At 38.7% G+C, this 16,642-nt stretch overlaps 1 protein-coding gene across 8 annotated transcripts in view; it reads left to right on the forward strand.

Annotated features, from left to right (window-relative positions):
• The first annotated feature begins 4,847 nt into the window (after positions 1-4,847).
• The window catches only part of LOC103705736 (putative cyclic nucleotide-gated ion channel 6), a 30,637-nt gene continuing 18,842 nt past the window's right edge, over positions 4,848-16,642 (forward strand). The window contains exons 1-4 of one of the 8 annotated variants that reach the window (XM_008789577.5): positions 4,848-5,135; positions 5,218-5,280; positions 8,562-8,690; positions 8,788-8,978. In XM_008789577.5, coding sequence (XP_008787799.3) covers positions 8,917-8,978 — 62 coding nt within the window. In that variant the 5' untranslated portion in view covers positions 4,848-5,135; positions 5,218-5,280; positions 8,562-8,690; positions 8,788-8,916. Of the gene's footprint in view, positions 5,136-5,217; positions 5,281-8,478; positions 8,691-8,779; positions 8,979-16,642 lie in introns of all 8 variants that reach the window. The other 7 variants (XM_089929019.1, XM_089929024.1, XM_008789578.5 and 4 more) reach the window with 7 other exon arrangements.

Genomic DNA, 16,642 nt, shown 5'->3' on the forward strand with positions numbered 1-16,642 from the left:
GGTACACTAGCATCGTTGAACAAAGATAATTATATAAATATATAAGTAATTTATATAGAATATAAATATGGATTATGCAGATATTTTGTAAAATTATGATGAATATTGAAAAGAAGCATCCGAGAGATTGCGTTATCATGGAATTGTTGGATCTTCATATATTTCTTGTAATATTTCAAACTTGTGCAATATTGACAGCAAAATGCTCGGTAGCTATAAGAATTATTGATACGTTGATGTTTCAAGCATTTACTGTTATAGCCTAAGAAAATAGTGTTTTTTTAAAATTTTTCCATACCTCTTCTATATCCCATGTACCGGCCTGTTTCAAGAATTATTGTACAGCTAGTCTATTAAATAGTTCAATTTTTATTAAAAACCAAAGATTTTCAGTGTTTTTCAGTTCCCTGAGTGAAATGATTAAGTAAAATGATGCTTTCAGCCACCAATTACAAAGTTTACATCATTCAGTTTGACAAGCAGTGGTGTCAGAAATGAAAATAAAACGGAAAGGGTTCTTTTCTTGGGATGTTTTTTAAATGTATACTTTCAGGATAAAAATTGCCCTCTTTATTTTATTGTATCTACTGTTTCAATAATCAAAAATATGCACTGTCCAAATTGAATACAAAGTGTTCTTGCTGATAACGGTCTGTCTCAGGCGCCGAATAGAAGAGATGTTGTAATGCTTAGTGACAAGCTATTTGGGTCATGCAAGGCTGTAATTCAGAGTGAACAGTGGTAGCTGGGGTTTTGGACTGCGATCGAGCTTCGACCTAAAACAACAACGATGAAAAAGTCTTTTTATTGGAGTATATCCGGTGGAGATCCTCCAAAACCTAAATCAATACAATGTTCAAAGAACAGAGGCGGCTATCTGAGATCTATAATGACATGCGAACACTTACATGAAAAACTTTCAGGAGAGTGGATTGTATAGGCAAAAGCGAACTTATTGTCGCCCAGGAATTTGGGCACGTGGATCGGTCAGGATTGGTAGGCTATCGCACTTGCCGAAAATCAGATGCTGGCGTTTTACATGTGGATTGCATCTTTCCATTTGGCTGGAGTGATTTCAAAGACCATTTGAGATTACAGCTGAGATGTCGCCAGCTGTAGGAGGGGTTTTGAAATTTGAAGTTAGCCACACCGCTTCTAGGCTTGCCATATGGCAGGTTTTAATTACCAATTCAAATGCTTTGTGGTAGGTTTTGGTTGGTTGACCGGGCTGTGCTCGGTTTTGAAACACATAACAAAGTATGTTTTCTATATCAGCAAGTTTCATTGTGCAATGCATAATGTATATCATTAGAGGAGAAGAGGTAGCATTGTATAAAGCTTGAATTGCATTTGAAAAAAATCAGTATAGGATATTTCTATTCCAAGTTTTTAGAACGACAGAATCAACAGAATCACGTCAATATATCCGCCTTACATCACAATTCCTAAACAAATGGTAGCTATGCTACTATTGAATCATGTATCTATCTATTCTAGTGCATATCAAAATGGCCTTTTCCAAGCCGGTTTCAAAGTTGAGCAGAGAATTTTTGGTTTCCGCACTTTTCATCTATTCATTTCCCCTGTCAGGATGTTACTTATTCCATCATTCTTAAAAAAGATCTTTAGATACAGAAAAGCTAATGATACACTTAATTGTGCGATGGCTTACATACCAACCATACTACAACTCGGGGTGCAAATGGGTCGGATCAGGTCGGTCCTGAGTGACCCTGATTCGATCCGATTTTTTGTTCAGGTCCTAATTTTGGATCCAGATCCGACCTGATTGAAGATCAGATCGGGTCGGGTTCAGATCCGGATCCAAGTCGGGTTAGGTTTGGGTCCGAATTGGGTCCATTTTTTTTTTTTGTGCTTTTGAGAAAGAATTTAGACAAATCTAATTTGCTCATATCATAATTATGAGGTGCTGGTTGACCCATGACTTGAAAAACTTGCAATTGACCTCCAATCAGTATGACCCATGACTTACTAAGTCGGTCTACGAGCCAAATTTCGTATCACACTACTTTTTATCTATATGACTGATTGGACGGAACTTGGTGTCTCCCAGCTCCCCTTTCACGAGGGCAAAAAAAATCCCAGACCCTCTTCCAAAATCCAATTCCATTGCAGAAAATTGGCACATGACCCATATTCAGTTCAGTGTTCCCTCACTTTCTCCCTTCAAAAGTTTAAAGAAACAAAAACCAAAAAACAGAAGGAAAAAAAAGAAAAGCCAGCTGCCCAAACACCAGAGGTATCAACAGTGTAAATAGATCGAGAGGGAATCCTGACGGGCCGAGGTTCCTTTGGATTTTATGAAGCTATGCTTGTTGCTATCCTTCCACCCTTGGATCTTACTCCCCTAAGTCCCCTTAGAGGCTTTTCCTTTTTTTTCTTTTTTTTTTTTTTGGTGCAAAGCTTTCCCTCCTCGTCTGCTTTGAAAACCCGCCATAAATTCACTTAAAAACGACCAATATTACCACGACACACACACACACACACACACACACACACACACACACACACACACACACACACACACACACACACACACACACACACACACACACACACACACACAAACTCTCTTTTGCTTTTTTTTTTCCTCTCTCTCTCCCTCTTCAGGTTCATTCGGGTCGGGTCCATCCAGTAAACCTGGACCCGGCCCAGAAAATAATCAGGATTCAATTTTAGGACCCGATCCGAACCTACGGATCCTAAAATTCTGGTCGGATAGGGTCACAAGTCAATCCGATCCATTTGCCGCCTTAACTACAACTATAGAATTGTACTATAGATCTTTAGGCTTAATATTAAATATTTTATTTTTAAATTTTTTATAAATGTATTTTTGCTAGAATGGTTTAATTTATTTGATTTATCGAAAACTATCTTTTGATCCTCATCAATGGTGATGGTGCGGAAAATATCCTATTGTCTATCTTCTTGTGTAACAAAAAACATAATACTTGAAACCTCTTGTTTGAACATCTTTCATCGTTCGATGATCTTCTATTATTTAGAATTCATTTGGTTTGTGGAAAGAATTTTTTTTCATTAGAATATTTTTACTAAAAAATTGATTCCTGGGAATATAATATCAACAAAAATAGTTTTGTCATATTTGGTTGATTATAGAAAAGTAATACATTCAGAGTAACTTATGGTTGGTCGAGCATTTTATTTTTTAAAAAAAATATGAAATATCTATTACATCCTTAATAAAGGGAATGACCTTATCAATGGATTTTGATTGTTCAAGAATAGTTTTGAAAAAAAAAAAAATTTCAGTTTCCAACTAGTAGGAAAATAGTTTTTCCATATTTCTCATAGATTTTTCTTTTTCATGAAATATGAAAATCTGATTTTCATAAAAATACTTAGGGCTGTTAACGAGCCGAGCCAAGCCCGACCTCCTCGGGCTCGGCTCGGCTCGGCCCACGAAATTTTAGGCTCGGGCTCGAGCTCGGTAGGCACAACAAAGGCTCGGGCTAGTAAAGTCCGTTTGCCCGAACCCGAGCCGCTCGGGCCGAGCGTGAGCCCGAGCTTTGGAATGGCGACGAGGGGATGGGGATGGGCGGGTGGGAGAGAGAAGAAAAAAAAGAAAGAAAAAAAAGAAAGAAAAAAAAAAGAAAAAAAAAAGGAGAAGAGTGGACTCACTTCATCGCGTGCGGCGGCCGCCGGCTTCGGCTACGAACACCATCGGCACGGCGTCGGCCGCAGACACGGCCGAAGACGCCATCACATCCTACCTTGGCTAGGCTGAGGGGTGCGGGAGATGGGAGAGTGCAGTGGGGCTATGTTCATGGCCATGTCCGCCCTCAAGTACAACGACGTTAAAGTCGTGGTCTCTGACACGGGGTGGCCGTCGAAGGGGGATGTGAATGAGACAGGGGGCGGGGACGGCGTGCGGCGTGTGCTGTCAGGGAACGCCGGGATGCCGCGGCGGCCACAGGTGGATCTGGACGTCTGCATGTTCGCCCTCTTCAACGAGGACCAGAAGCTGGAGCCCACCTCGGAGAGGAACCATGGCGGCATGGCCTCTTCTACTCGGAAAACCAAATCCAAAGCCGTGCGGAACTAGCTCGGTCTGCTCCGTGCTTGATACCAGGCAGTGAAGTCGCGAGCCCAAACGGGCTTGTGAGCTGCTCGGGCTCGAGCTCGGATTTAAACGAGCTTCCTTTTAGGTTCGGACTCGTTTAACCAACGGGCCGAGCTCGAGCCGAGCTTTTACCGAGTTGAGTCCGAGCAACTCGGTTCATTAATAGACATAAAAATACTATTTTTTATTTTTTATTTTAAAACTCTAATCAGGCTTTTTTTTTTTTTTTTTTTTTTCCTCTCTCCTCTCTCTACTTCTGTCAACCAAACGAGTCAAAATTAGAAGCTTGGAAGAAAAAATGCAGATCTTTTCTTGGAGAAGCTACCGCTGATGTGCTCTCATAAATAAGATTTCTAGACTAAAGAATGCCATATTGTACCGAATTAAATGGTACAAAATATATCGCACCGTATTGGTTCGATGGTGATATGATATAAAAAATATACCAACTATCGCTACGTAGAACAAACTTTCGTACCAAATATATTATATAATAATAAAATAGTACAAATAAAGACTCTCGCGAGATAACGCATCTTGGTTCGGACACATCCGCTATTCATTTTGATTAGTACGTCCCTTCGGGTCCGAGCCTTTTCTCCGTATAATCATCTAAAAGTTTAGCGATCCGGTGGGCTTGCGTGCGGGAAAGGCTGGGATTATCCTTCGTGCGAAAGGCCCGATCCGAACCGCCAACTTAACACCAATATACCATACGGTATTAGACAATTTGTGCAGTAATAACGTACGGTTGGCACTAGATTTGGGCTACGGAGAATTGGTCCGCAGCGTGACTTATCTTGTAAATGTTTTTCGCCGGCGTACGCTTTCTCATCGATGTCGGCTTTCTATACTTTCTTGCGGGTCTGAGGGAGAAGTTAAAGACCGCTCGGAGGGAGCCGTTCCATCCCCCTCTTCCCCACATCCATACTCGCACATCTCGATTCAATCTGGTATCCGAGAGGAATCGAGAAGAAGGGAGAAGATTTGCTTCCAGAATCTCTTCCGATGATCGGTTGGTAGCAAGGTAAGGATTAATCTACCTTTTTTTCTTTTTTCCTTTAATTTCTTTTTTTTTTTGTGAGACTTTAATTTCTTCTTTCTTTTAGATCACCGTGATCGTTTCTCCTGAGTTCGTGCTTAATCAAGAAAGCATCATCCCCCATAAAAAGGTCCCGCTCATGAAGCCTAGATGACCCTTTCTTCTTGTTTCTCTAATTTTAAATTTTCTTAATTTGAGGCATTCAAAGATTTGAGGGAAGGGGAAAGTAAATGGAGATTGGGAAGGGGTTCGCTGTCTTTTAGATCCCTACTAGATTCTCTTCTTTTCTTCGAATATAATTCGAAGCGCCTATTGTGGAAAGTAATAATGTTATATTTTAATTTTGTAAACAAGGCATCTAATGCATGCGTGAGAGCGACTCATTTAGACCTCTCAATTAGACCAGATCGCGGCGTATGAAGTCTGGATGATTTATGTTCTGATTGACACATTGATGCAAATTTTGTCAAAATGATGCTTTCGCATATCTGCATACTATTTCCAATGACAACGAGCGCAACATCGCCCTCTGATTTCTACTGATGGCTGCAGGGAATCACTTTAGGAAAATGACCTGATCTTCCGTTAAATGGTTTTGATGTGGGGTTTGGTTCATTTAGGTTGGTTCATGTTTGGGTCGAGATTCGTTGTCTTACATGTGGTGCCTTTTCTATTCTATTCTCTTCTGTTGATCTACTTCACCTTATTAGCAGAACGCATGCATGAGGCAAGGGGTTGGGATAATAATGGGGGTTGGCTGGATGGGTGGTAAGAACAACTTTTCCTTTTGGCCGTAATTTTTGCTTCTTGTTCTCAACATCATCATGTTTGTGATATCGTTCCCTCTCGATTTCATGAAAAAATGGAAAAAGAACTTGCTAATTTCCTTTTTAATACAACCGTCGACTAGGCAAATCTGCCATTTCAAATTGATTACAAGTTGGAGGTTCGCAAAGCACCTGACCTTTCTCTTTCATCTATTTAAATTTCTGGTTGCTTCTTTTCCTTTTAAGGGTTGCTTTTTTATGTCATGTGCAAGACGATTCTTCTTATTCATGAGTCCATTTGGTATGCCACAAATCTGATGGCAGACTTTGTCTAATTTTTGGTTTTAAAGAATTTGTCTAGATCTTAAGATTAGGTCATGTCTATAGTATGGTTAGCTAGTTTATCGGAACATTTTCCTGCGTGACACCTATCCTCATTGACTGTGTCCTAGAAACCCTTTGTCTGAAAAGTGACAAGAAGCTTGTCCCAGTGTTGGTACTATTCATTCTGATTTTTAGCTCGACATGTGTACCTAGGCAATTGGGGTTGAAGCCATTTGATATTGTATGTTTGAGCAATCACTCTTTCTTCTTCACTCTTGTCAGCTGACCTACTGCTTCCTTCTGTTTATGAGCACCGTGACACCTCTTAGGCATGTTTAATTCCTTGCCTTTCTACAGAAAGCAATAAACTACTCTTAAGATTGCACATCTGACATCTATGCTATGACTTGAGCATAGGATTATCAATTTACACACACATGCATACATATATACACATATCGACATATCCATATGTGCATGCTTGCATCTATGTATGTATGTATGGATGTACATGTTTTGGGCCCACTTTTGTTTCTCTAACTATGTCACAATCTTCAATCAAGGGCTGTACTATTTTTGCCCCTCTGCCTAGGATTGTTCTTTCATGTATCTTCTTAAGAAATATCATCCTGTTGCAATAGTTCTTGCTAAGAACAATGCTTATGTGGGAGCAATTGCAGCAATTCTATGCAGAAGGTCATGGATTACTCATTCATCATTCCCTTGTTCAATGCTGAAGTTTTTAGTCTGAGTAGAAGGTGAACTTTTTATTTCTTAGGAGCCCAAATTAGACTTTATGTTTTCTTGCCAATGAACCATGGTCTTTGTATGGACACATTAAATTGAAAGCCCAGACAAAGTCAGCATCTAAGAAGAAGAGACCATATGCAGAAAATGCTTAAATAGTCTTTGAGTTTTGGGATCTTATTTTGTCTCAAAACCTTATCCCTTTCCTCTCTTTACCTTGGCCTGCCCATTTCTTCATTTGGGCCTATCTTTAGCGCGACTCTGCTGTGCTAATGAGCGTAATCCCTTGCGTTATTGTTTTCTTTTGTTCCCTCATCTTTTATGACTTTTTTGGTGTAATGAGCATGCTACAGTAATATTCTGTCAGAAGTTCAATTCTCAATTTTCTTGTTGCGGTCATTTCTATGAGATATCTGCAACTACTCTTGTCCAACGATCACGATCTTGGTGCGTCTTGATGCATCTTACTAGTACCATATTGTTTCAATGAGAGTATGGGATCTGGTATGCACCCAATCCATCAATTCTCCCATGAATCGGGACAACCCAATTGTCCCAATTGGTTCCGGTAGAGATTGACTAGTTCACTAGTTAGATTGCCTTGTACCAACTAGGATAGCTGGGTCCCACAAAAAGAAAGAGAAAGCCCCAATGACTCTCTTTTGTCTATCTTGGTTTAGGCACGGGAGAGAGGAAAAGAGAGAGAGGAGAGGGAGGAGGGAAATCATGCTTCTTTCTTGTTTGGCCATGAAATTTGATTAAAAAGGTCATTACCCAGTTATGTTCCTGATAATATGGGGTCCTGGGAGGGGCGAACTGGGGATACACCTAATCTTTGCCCTTTTTTTTTTAACACAAAGTGGTTGCCCTAGGACTTGAACCTTTGGTTTTTTTTTTATAACACAAAGTGGTTGCCCTAGGACTTGAACCCATGCCATTACACTTGTCAGCCCAAGCCTCTTAATGAAATTTGGTTATTTAAGAAAAAACAAGAAGGGAGCTTGGAGGATTACCTACTTAAGAGGCTCAAAGCCTATTTAAGAGGCTAAAAGTCTTAAAAATCATTAAAACCAACAAACATTAAACAATAGAATAACCAAAAAAAATGAAAAATGGGATTTGAAGGTGTTTTGGTATCGTAATGGGGCACCAGCCCATCTTGAGTGTTGGATGAGAGCATCCTGGTAGCATACTAGCTCAGGACTGTGGTGGATATTGGTACCAGGTCCTAAATCCTTGCTCTTGTCAGAATGGGTACATCACTTTCTGATTTCTTTTGGATGATTATCGATGGGCATATCTGCATTATGGTAATTGCTAGATCGAACTTAAGTAAATTGACCTGATGTTTCAGTTGAAGGTTTTCACTTCATCGGAAGTAGTTTGGCATCATGGAAGTTTTTTTTAGTTACTTGCATGTTTTGCCATGTTTTATAATCATGACCATTTGACTTTAATGGTGGTCTGTTTTGCTTAACTTTAAGTTGCAGCTGTTTCAATTTTGGGTCTGATTCCAAGGTTACATGTGCTGTGATCATGCAAGTTCCTTTTCTTTTTGCTGAAAAAAATTCAGGTTTAATCCTCGAATATAGTCTCCCAAGTCTCAAGTTCAGCACAAGCTTTAAGTCAGGCGATGTTGCATGGTTACTTCTTCAGCATATCAAGAATGTGGTTTCTATCTTGTTCCATCAGAAACATATAGGTAAGGCAATAAGAAGTTCTTAGGGTCATCAGTTAATGTTTTAATATGTTAGAGATGCCCTGATCTGGTTGAAACTTCTTATTTCTTAGCTGCGCAGGAGCTGCCATACAGGATATTGGATGCGTCTCTGATCTGATTTAGCTCATCTGTGTGTCAAAATTTCTTTTTAGCGGGCACAACTTGGTAACTTGCAGTTTCTGTCTTCGTGATACAGAGCTGATACAAGATGTTTGATTGTACTGGTTACAAGTCTCAATATATGGATGGCCAGAGAGAGAAATTTGTAAGGTGTGGTTATTCACCTTTTGACTAATTTATATCCCACTGCTTCATACAATGATTTATTATAATAATTTGTATCTGTTTTTAATATTATGTGCAAGAGGCCTTTGACCAGATCAATAGTTTAGATTTCTTTTTCTCTTCATCAATAGTCAATGTTATTCTTTCTTGCATTGCTGGTCTATTTTCTACCAAATATTGCTTTATGATGTAACAAAAATAATTGATTATATTGTTTGCATTAAAGAAAAGGCATGCATTCAAACTTGCATCTAATTATGTTATTAATTTATATATATTGGATTACAAAGATGCCTTTTATCTGTGTGATACTGTATGATTGAGATTGTACGCTTTTGGGTTTTTTGGTGCTCCTTATGATGGATTCATGTAATCATCTCCAGATTGCTACACTTCCTGAACAAATTACATGATATCAAAGATTATAAGCTTCAAGAGTTATTGTGATGGATTTAGAGGGTTGCAGTAAATCAGTAACAGAGATTTCGTATGCATTGCCAACCCATACTAAAACAATTTTCATTTCTTTCCATCCTTATTTTGTTCTGCATGGGATCTGCAAGATGACAATTGGGACAATGTATAGATGTTGGGGGATGTATGATTTAGGGAATATTCATGTATTACTCTTTGATATACCTTCCTCATCTTCCTTTTTTGCTTTTGTCTATTTATTTTTTGGATTTGTTGTATCAAGTTCTTGACACGTCAGACTTCCAAAATTGGGCTTCGTTCCAATTGGCGTTTTTGGCCAATGTCGCCATTGCGTCTTTCTCCTTGTCAAATGGGTTGTAAGTTAACGGAAATGCACTTCAATTTCCTTTTTATGGTCGAATAGAACAAAACATTTTGCTTTGTTTAGTAATGTTTATTCTACGTCTTGGGTGGTCTTCTACGGTTCAGCTTTCTTATAATTTATGCTACTAAAAACAAGTTTCCCACTTACTTGGGTCATGATACATTGGTTTGACATGGATTGTGTCCTTGATGACTTAGCTAAATCCACATATATCATGATTGTGAATCTTTGACTAGATGTACCTGATGCCATTTTTCTAAAGAATCCTTAGTTATGAGTCAAGCCATCACATATCTTTGAATAAACTTGTCACTATGATGAGAAATATCATGGCCCTTCTCAAAGTAGTAATTTTCTCCTTGACTTGATCTTAAAGTTATTTGCCTTTTCTTTTTTTTAATAAATGTTTAGTTGTGTTTCCTTTCTTTTTTAGCGATTATACTCACATTTTTGATGGTTTCCATTGGCTTCTTATGTTGTGTGATTTACATATCTTGTTTTCTCCAAGTGAATATGCCTGTTATTTTAGGGTATAGGAACATAAGGGTTATTGTTGCTGATTTCTTTTTGCAAGAATCTTTCTAGCTCTAAGATGCCATGTTTTTAAAAGAAAGAAATTCCTTACTGCTTCCATATTTAATTGGAATCACTTTTGCTTGTATTTATTGAACCTTCTAGTCCATCAATTTCAATTTCATTTTCTTTCTATGCTTTCTTCTTCTTTCTTTTTTCTTTTTCATCTAGATGGTCTTACACTGTCTTCTAAACCTATCTTTGAACTAGGGATCCATGGTGACCTTATTTTGCCATTTCTTCTAAGCTAGCTTGTTATTTAACATACGTTCATCATTCTTTAGCATCCCATGTGTACTCATCAACTTTTGTTGCCATGTTTTAAGAATCCTTTCTTTACCTTATTCTAATTTTATCTATTAGTAGGTTGAATTTCTACATATCATATTTAGCTTGGGCTAGGCAGCCTGGCTATGAATCTTAGGGTCTGGACCTGGTCAAAGCCCATAAGGCATTACTAACTAAGCCTACCATATGCTAACGTCCAAACCTAGATTATTTTATTAATAACAAAATAAAAATGATTTATGTAATTGCTCCTTTGTTTATTTTATTTTTGAAAAATGATGGACCTTATTTTCCATTGCGGTGCAACAACAGCAATGATTATTCAATGAAAATCACCAGCTATAATCATAAGAATTATAATATTCTGAAATACTATTTTAATATCTAGCATAAAACTTAATAGTTAAAAGTTACTAGTTAATAATTAATATGTATACATTTTATGTGTATACGCAAACATGGACACACTTGTGCATATACATATATGTATATATGCATGCATGCATGTATAGACATAGTTTGCTGTGCCAAACTATACCACACTGTACCGGGCATACCTTACCATGCCAATAGCTATTTGATACTCAGTATAAGGGGTGTAGCAAGAGTGGGTTCCATGAATCACCCTGTACTGATACTTCACTAGCATGATACCACTATGCGTACCAACACTAGTACTGCAAAGCATGTGTGGACACCTGCACAAACACATATATATTTGTCCATATATGTATGTGCTTGTGTATGTTTTTATGTATATTTATGTACATGGTTATATGTGCATAATATAGTTTGGGTTAATCATAATACTAAAGTAGTCCTTTGACTCAATAATTGATCCCATCTTTTATGTGCCACATTTTCGAGATTAGTTCCCAGCTCATGAGCCACCATCCTAGTTGAATTTTGGTTTTATAGTAGTTTGAGCTTGTTGGGCTCTGGCCTTGTCCATGCCCATCCTTACTTTTGGTGTACTCCATCTTTGGCCCAAGCTTGCATATGGGTGATTATACTGCTACTGTGCAAGTTTGCAACAGAGTTGGTTGCAACACCCTTGCAAGGCAGGAAGAGAGAGTTCTCACAAAATTTGTGCACTGCAATAGGGGAGTTCATGCGGTTCTGTAACAGACTTGTTTTACTTCATTCCGTTGCTATATAAAATACGTTAAGTGTTGGCATTCCACCTTCTTGCCTTCTCTTATTGAAAACCTCCATGCTCTACAGTTCTGTTTCTTTATTGTAATTTTTCATGTCCATTAGGAATCTTAGTCTTTTCGTGAGGCAATATAATATTCTGTTCAAACTGCCATTGCCAAGCAACTCCAAACCCTTCAAGAGACCTCCACACATGGCTTTTCTTCTTCTTTGAGGAAGAAAGTTTTCCAAAACTTGCAACGGGATCTACTAAATTGATATTTACTGAAATGGGTTGGTCAATTGCAAGGAACCATGTATGGTTGCATGGAGCAACAATACCTTTGCCCTTGTGGTGTACATAACTTGCCATGGTTGATTGTAATTGTCTTCCTATGTGGCTACATTTATTACGTATATGTAAATAATGCTTTCATGGAATGTCCACATGGGCCCTCTTTGTTTTTTTCATGTTCTCGTCGTTTGTTTCACTTTCGTTATGCTGTTTATGCTCTTAAATGGGCTCTTCATGCCGAGTATGATTACCTTAACCTCTCCACCTTGATGCTTCCTTTGGTGTGATCATTACGATTATCTATTCACTTGATAATCCTCATGCAGCATGGTGGTAATTACGTATGTTAATGATTTTACTTTTTGTTAATCATATGATTATGATTTTTTTGGTTAATAGAAGAGCCTTGGTGAAATGGTAAAGTTGCTACTTTATGATTTAGAGGTTATGGGTTCGAAACATATAAAGAGCCTCTCCACACATGGGGTAAGGCTGTGTATATGGACCGGTTCAGCCTGTACCGTACCGGTGTTGGCCGGCACTGGTATGGTATACCCACAGAATTCGGTTCCGACCCCTTTGGGGTTGGAAACGAACGGTTCCTTGCCCGTACTGGTGCGAGCCGGTGCGGTTCGCATCGGTACAAGCCCGGTACCGGCACTAGGGAAGAAGAAGAGGAAAGAAGAGGAAGAAAGAAGAAGAAGAGGAAGAAGAAGAGAGAGGAGAAGAAGAAGAGAAGAAGAAGCCTAGCTCCTCCCTCGGGCTGACGAGGATCACCCATTCTCCGGTGCGGTTCCGGCCCCTTCTTTGCTCGCGGGAGAAGAGGGAAAGAGAGGAGAAGAGAGGAGGAGAGAGTTCGGGAAGGAGAGGAGGAGAAGGGAAAAAAAAGAAAAGAAAAAAAAGGAGAGAGGCCAGGGCGCGGGCGCTAGTGGAGAGAGGCCGGGTCTTTACTGTTACATCGGTTCAATCGATTCCTCCTACCTTGGCTGTGTATATCCGACCCTTTCTAGACCTTGCAATAGCGGGAGCCTTGTGACTAGCCCTCCTTTTTTAATGATATGATTTTTTGGTAATGATGATTCTTTGGTTGCAGCTCTTTTGAAACCATCTTTGATGCTAGCTATGTGGAGATTTTTGTGATTATACTTTTGTCACCTGAGAATGTTCACACAATATGGCGGTTCTTTTGATGTACCTCAATAGGGTGATCTACATTAATGATGACCCTTTCCCCATTACTTGGTGCACCAATTTTGTTAGTATGAGTTGAAGGACATTAGGTTTTAAAGGTTGCTTTCCCCTACCTCTTTCAACAATTCTACACCCTCATCTTGATCAATTGTTTTAATTTATAGACACATGAAGATATGCTAATAGAGTTTAATTTGGATTAGTTTTACTAATCTAAATGTTGTCGAGTTCTTTAGAATATGACCTAGTATTCTTATCATGTGTGTCTTATTATCATTTCCCAGCATAGTATCACGTATTGTGGAGATCTAGTTTATTTGGGTGGCTTGCTTTTTTAACCATAGTTCACAGTCTCATCATTTAACTACATACAGGTAGGAGACCAATATGGTATGATACAGGTAGTGTACCATGAGACCAATTTTTTTGTTTCTTATTTTCAAGGTTTAAAGATTTCTTTATTTAGTTTTGAGTGGAAAATAGGGTTTTGTGAGTTTGTTTTTGATGTTTAAATGTAATATACTTTAATTTTATACGTTGCATGCTCAAAGGATGGTATGGCGATATAATACATGTTAAATTAACTAAGTACAGCATTGAAAATGTAAAATATTTAATTACTTATATTAAAAATTAGAAATGCACCATACACGTATCTGTTCAAATACATGTCGAGTGTCGATATTCCTTATATATGTTTGAGTCACATTCATAGTCGGGCTCTAGAACTTGACTCCAAGCTTGGTATTATGCCCACCTAGGATCCTGGTAGTCTATTTATATTAGATAGGCATGCTAGACCTTGAGCACGATACTAATCTTTGAATCTAACTTCTGCTTTTTTTTAATTAATTTTTATGCAAAAATATATCTTTAATAAAATAAAAAATATATATATAATCAAAAAAATTATATCATTACATGGATCTACCTAACATCTATGATATATCACGAAATTATGCCAAAATACAAATTTTTGACATTATGGCCCCACAATTTGCAATTTCTGCCCATTTATAAGATGTAAATAAAAAAGAAAAAAGGGAAGAGAGGAAAATCTAGATTAGACCTCTTGCTCACCCTTCCATTGTCTCACTCTCTTTCTCCTTTGCTCCTCTCTTACCTTGAACTAGTGGGAGAAAGGGGCTTTAGGTCCTTTCTCCCTCCATCATTGAGGCCTCGAACCAGTATAGGGCCCTTACTTGTCTGCATCGCTTGAAACTAAGTGATTTCAGGCGGTTCAGCCTAGTAAGGACCAGTTCGTACCGGTTTAGGCACAATTTCATATTGAGACCATGAACTATCCTGGTTCGTGGTTGGTACGATACAATGCCGATCGATTGGGTCGTTCGGTGTGGTATTACATACCATGTTTTTACTAGTGGGCACTTATGTACATTCTTTGATATCTTCTAAGGACCGTCATCTACTTCGTACTCTTTTGTCTTCTTCTTTGAAGCTTTGGTCTTCGTTGATCGAAATGAAGGTGCCTGAATCATGTTCTACGATGATTTCTATATCCTCCATTATAATTCACTCATCAATTTGAGTGCAAAGATATGTTCTTTAAACTAGTTTGAAATGATCTATTGACTCACGATTCTGATGTTTTTTTGGCATCATTTCCTTTCCTTTTGTTTAACTATTGCATTCAAAAATGCCAATTTATTTCGGCCATTATCTCCCTTAGATTAGACATGCTAAGATAGACAACCGCTACATCTACCACCTCTATTCACATTTCTTGTTTCTAGTCTATTGAGTACCTAATAGATTTCTTCATGAAGACTCATGCATGCAGCTAGTATTTGAAATTTAAACTCTCTGTAAGGACCCACACGGGCATGTGTTCACTCTTACATTGGCTATATATGTTGGAAAGATCTTGAGTACTTAAATAGGGTCAAGGATCCCAAATATTACCTTATGGCTAGTCTTTTGGGATGAGGTTGTAAGTTACTATTATAGTATGTGAGCCAACCCTGCTCATGGTCCATGTGGACTAAAGGGACAGTACAGTACATGTGGATTGCCGAATTGACCCGAATCGGATGGTTTGGCTGGTACTGAACCGAACCAACGCCCTGACAGAATAGCTCAACATCACACATTAGTTTGCCTATAAAAGGACTCCATTTGATGGTTCGATCACTTCGATGGTTCTTCCCCACCTTCATTTGATCGTTTGAGACTCGAGAGTGCCCCCTCCTTATGATCGTTTGAGACTCGAGAGTGTCTCATTCGCTTTGTCGCCGATGTCTCTGGGAAGTCTCCTCCCTCTCCCTCCCTCTCTCGAAACCCTAGCTATGGTGTTCGAGAACCAGTCGATTTTCCCACCGTCGAGCTCAAAACCCTAGCTTTCCCATTCCCCCGATCGTGAAGAATGGAGAACTACCCCTAGGAGCTTCAAACCGCGCCCGTTTTACTTGAATCCCTTATTGGGTGTGCAAAGCTCCATCAGCCCATTTTCATATTCCTCCTTCAAGCAGTCCACGATCAACGCCTTGCATTGCCGAATTCTCCTTGCTCTTTCTCTTCCTCTCCCTCTCCCTCTTCCATGCCCTTCCTTCCTCTCCCCTCTCTCCCTCTCCGTCTCCTTCCTCTTCATCCCTCTCCCTCTCCCTCCCCATGATTTTGTGTATGTCGTGGTTTCGTACGGTATAGACCGATGTTGTACTGTACTAGTCGTCGGCTAGCAAGCATGTTGATACCGGTTCTTCCAACCTTGGCAATACATGCCCTTTTGGGATTGACTAAGGGATCAATCATGGTGTTTGTGGTTAGATTTAAAAGATTTGAACCTTTATAATGGTGAAGATGCTAGGATTTAAATGGGGGAAATATGCGATAACCTGTATAGGCATGTTTTTAGTCCCATATTGTCTATATATTGGAAAGATCTTGGGCAGTTATATAGGCCTAAGGATCTCAAATAACACCTTTGAGCTAGCCTTTTTAGGTGAGGTTGGTCATTATACTCTTAAGCCTGATCTGTCTTGAATTGTGAATTGGATTAGTATAGACACCTGTTAGATTACATTTAGGTGAACTTGTATTAGTATATGAGCGGACAAGACATAGTTAAATTTGCATATGCAGGATATACTGTTAATATAACCATTTTTTTGCTTATTTTATATGTAAAAGTTTTCTAGTTCTTTAGATTCTGTTGTCAGCACATTTTTATTCATACAACATCAACATCAAAATTAGGACTTAATAGATTTGGTGAATGCCCTTCTAAGGCTAGGAATTTTTGATGATTAAGTTTCTTGTAAGCATAGGTCACTCTTGGTCAATTAAAAAATAATAAATGAAATCTATTTATTTGATAATTACATGATTGTGGAGTTGGCCTTTTACTTGTTC

Source organism: Phoenix dactylifera, chromosome 1 (assembly GCF_051530095.1).
Source record: "Phoenix dactylifera cultivar Ajwa chromosome 1, Ajwa_hap1_PhDact_Kaust_v1.1, whole genome shotgun sequence".
Classification (NCBI taxonomy): domain Eukaryota; kingdom Viridiplantae; phylum Streptophyta; class Magnoliopsida; order Arecales; family Arecaceae; genus Phoenix; species Phoenix dactylifera.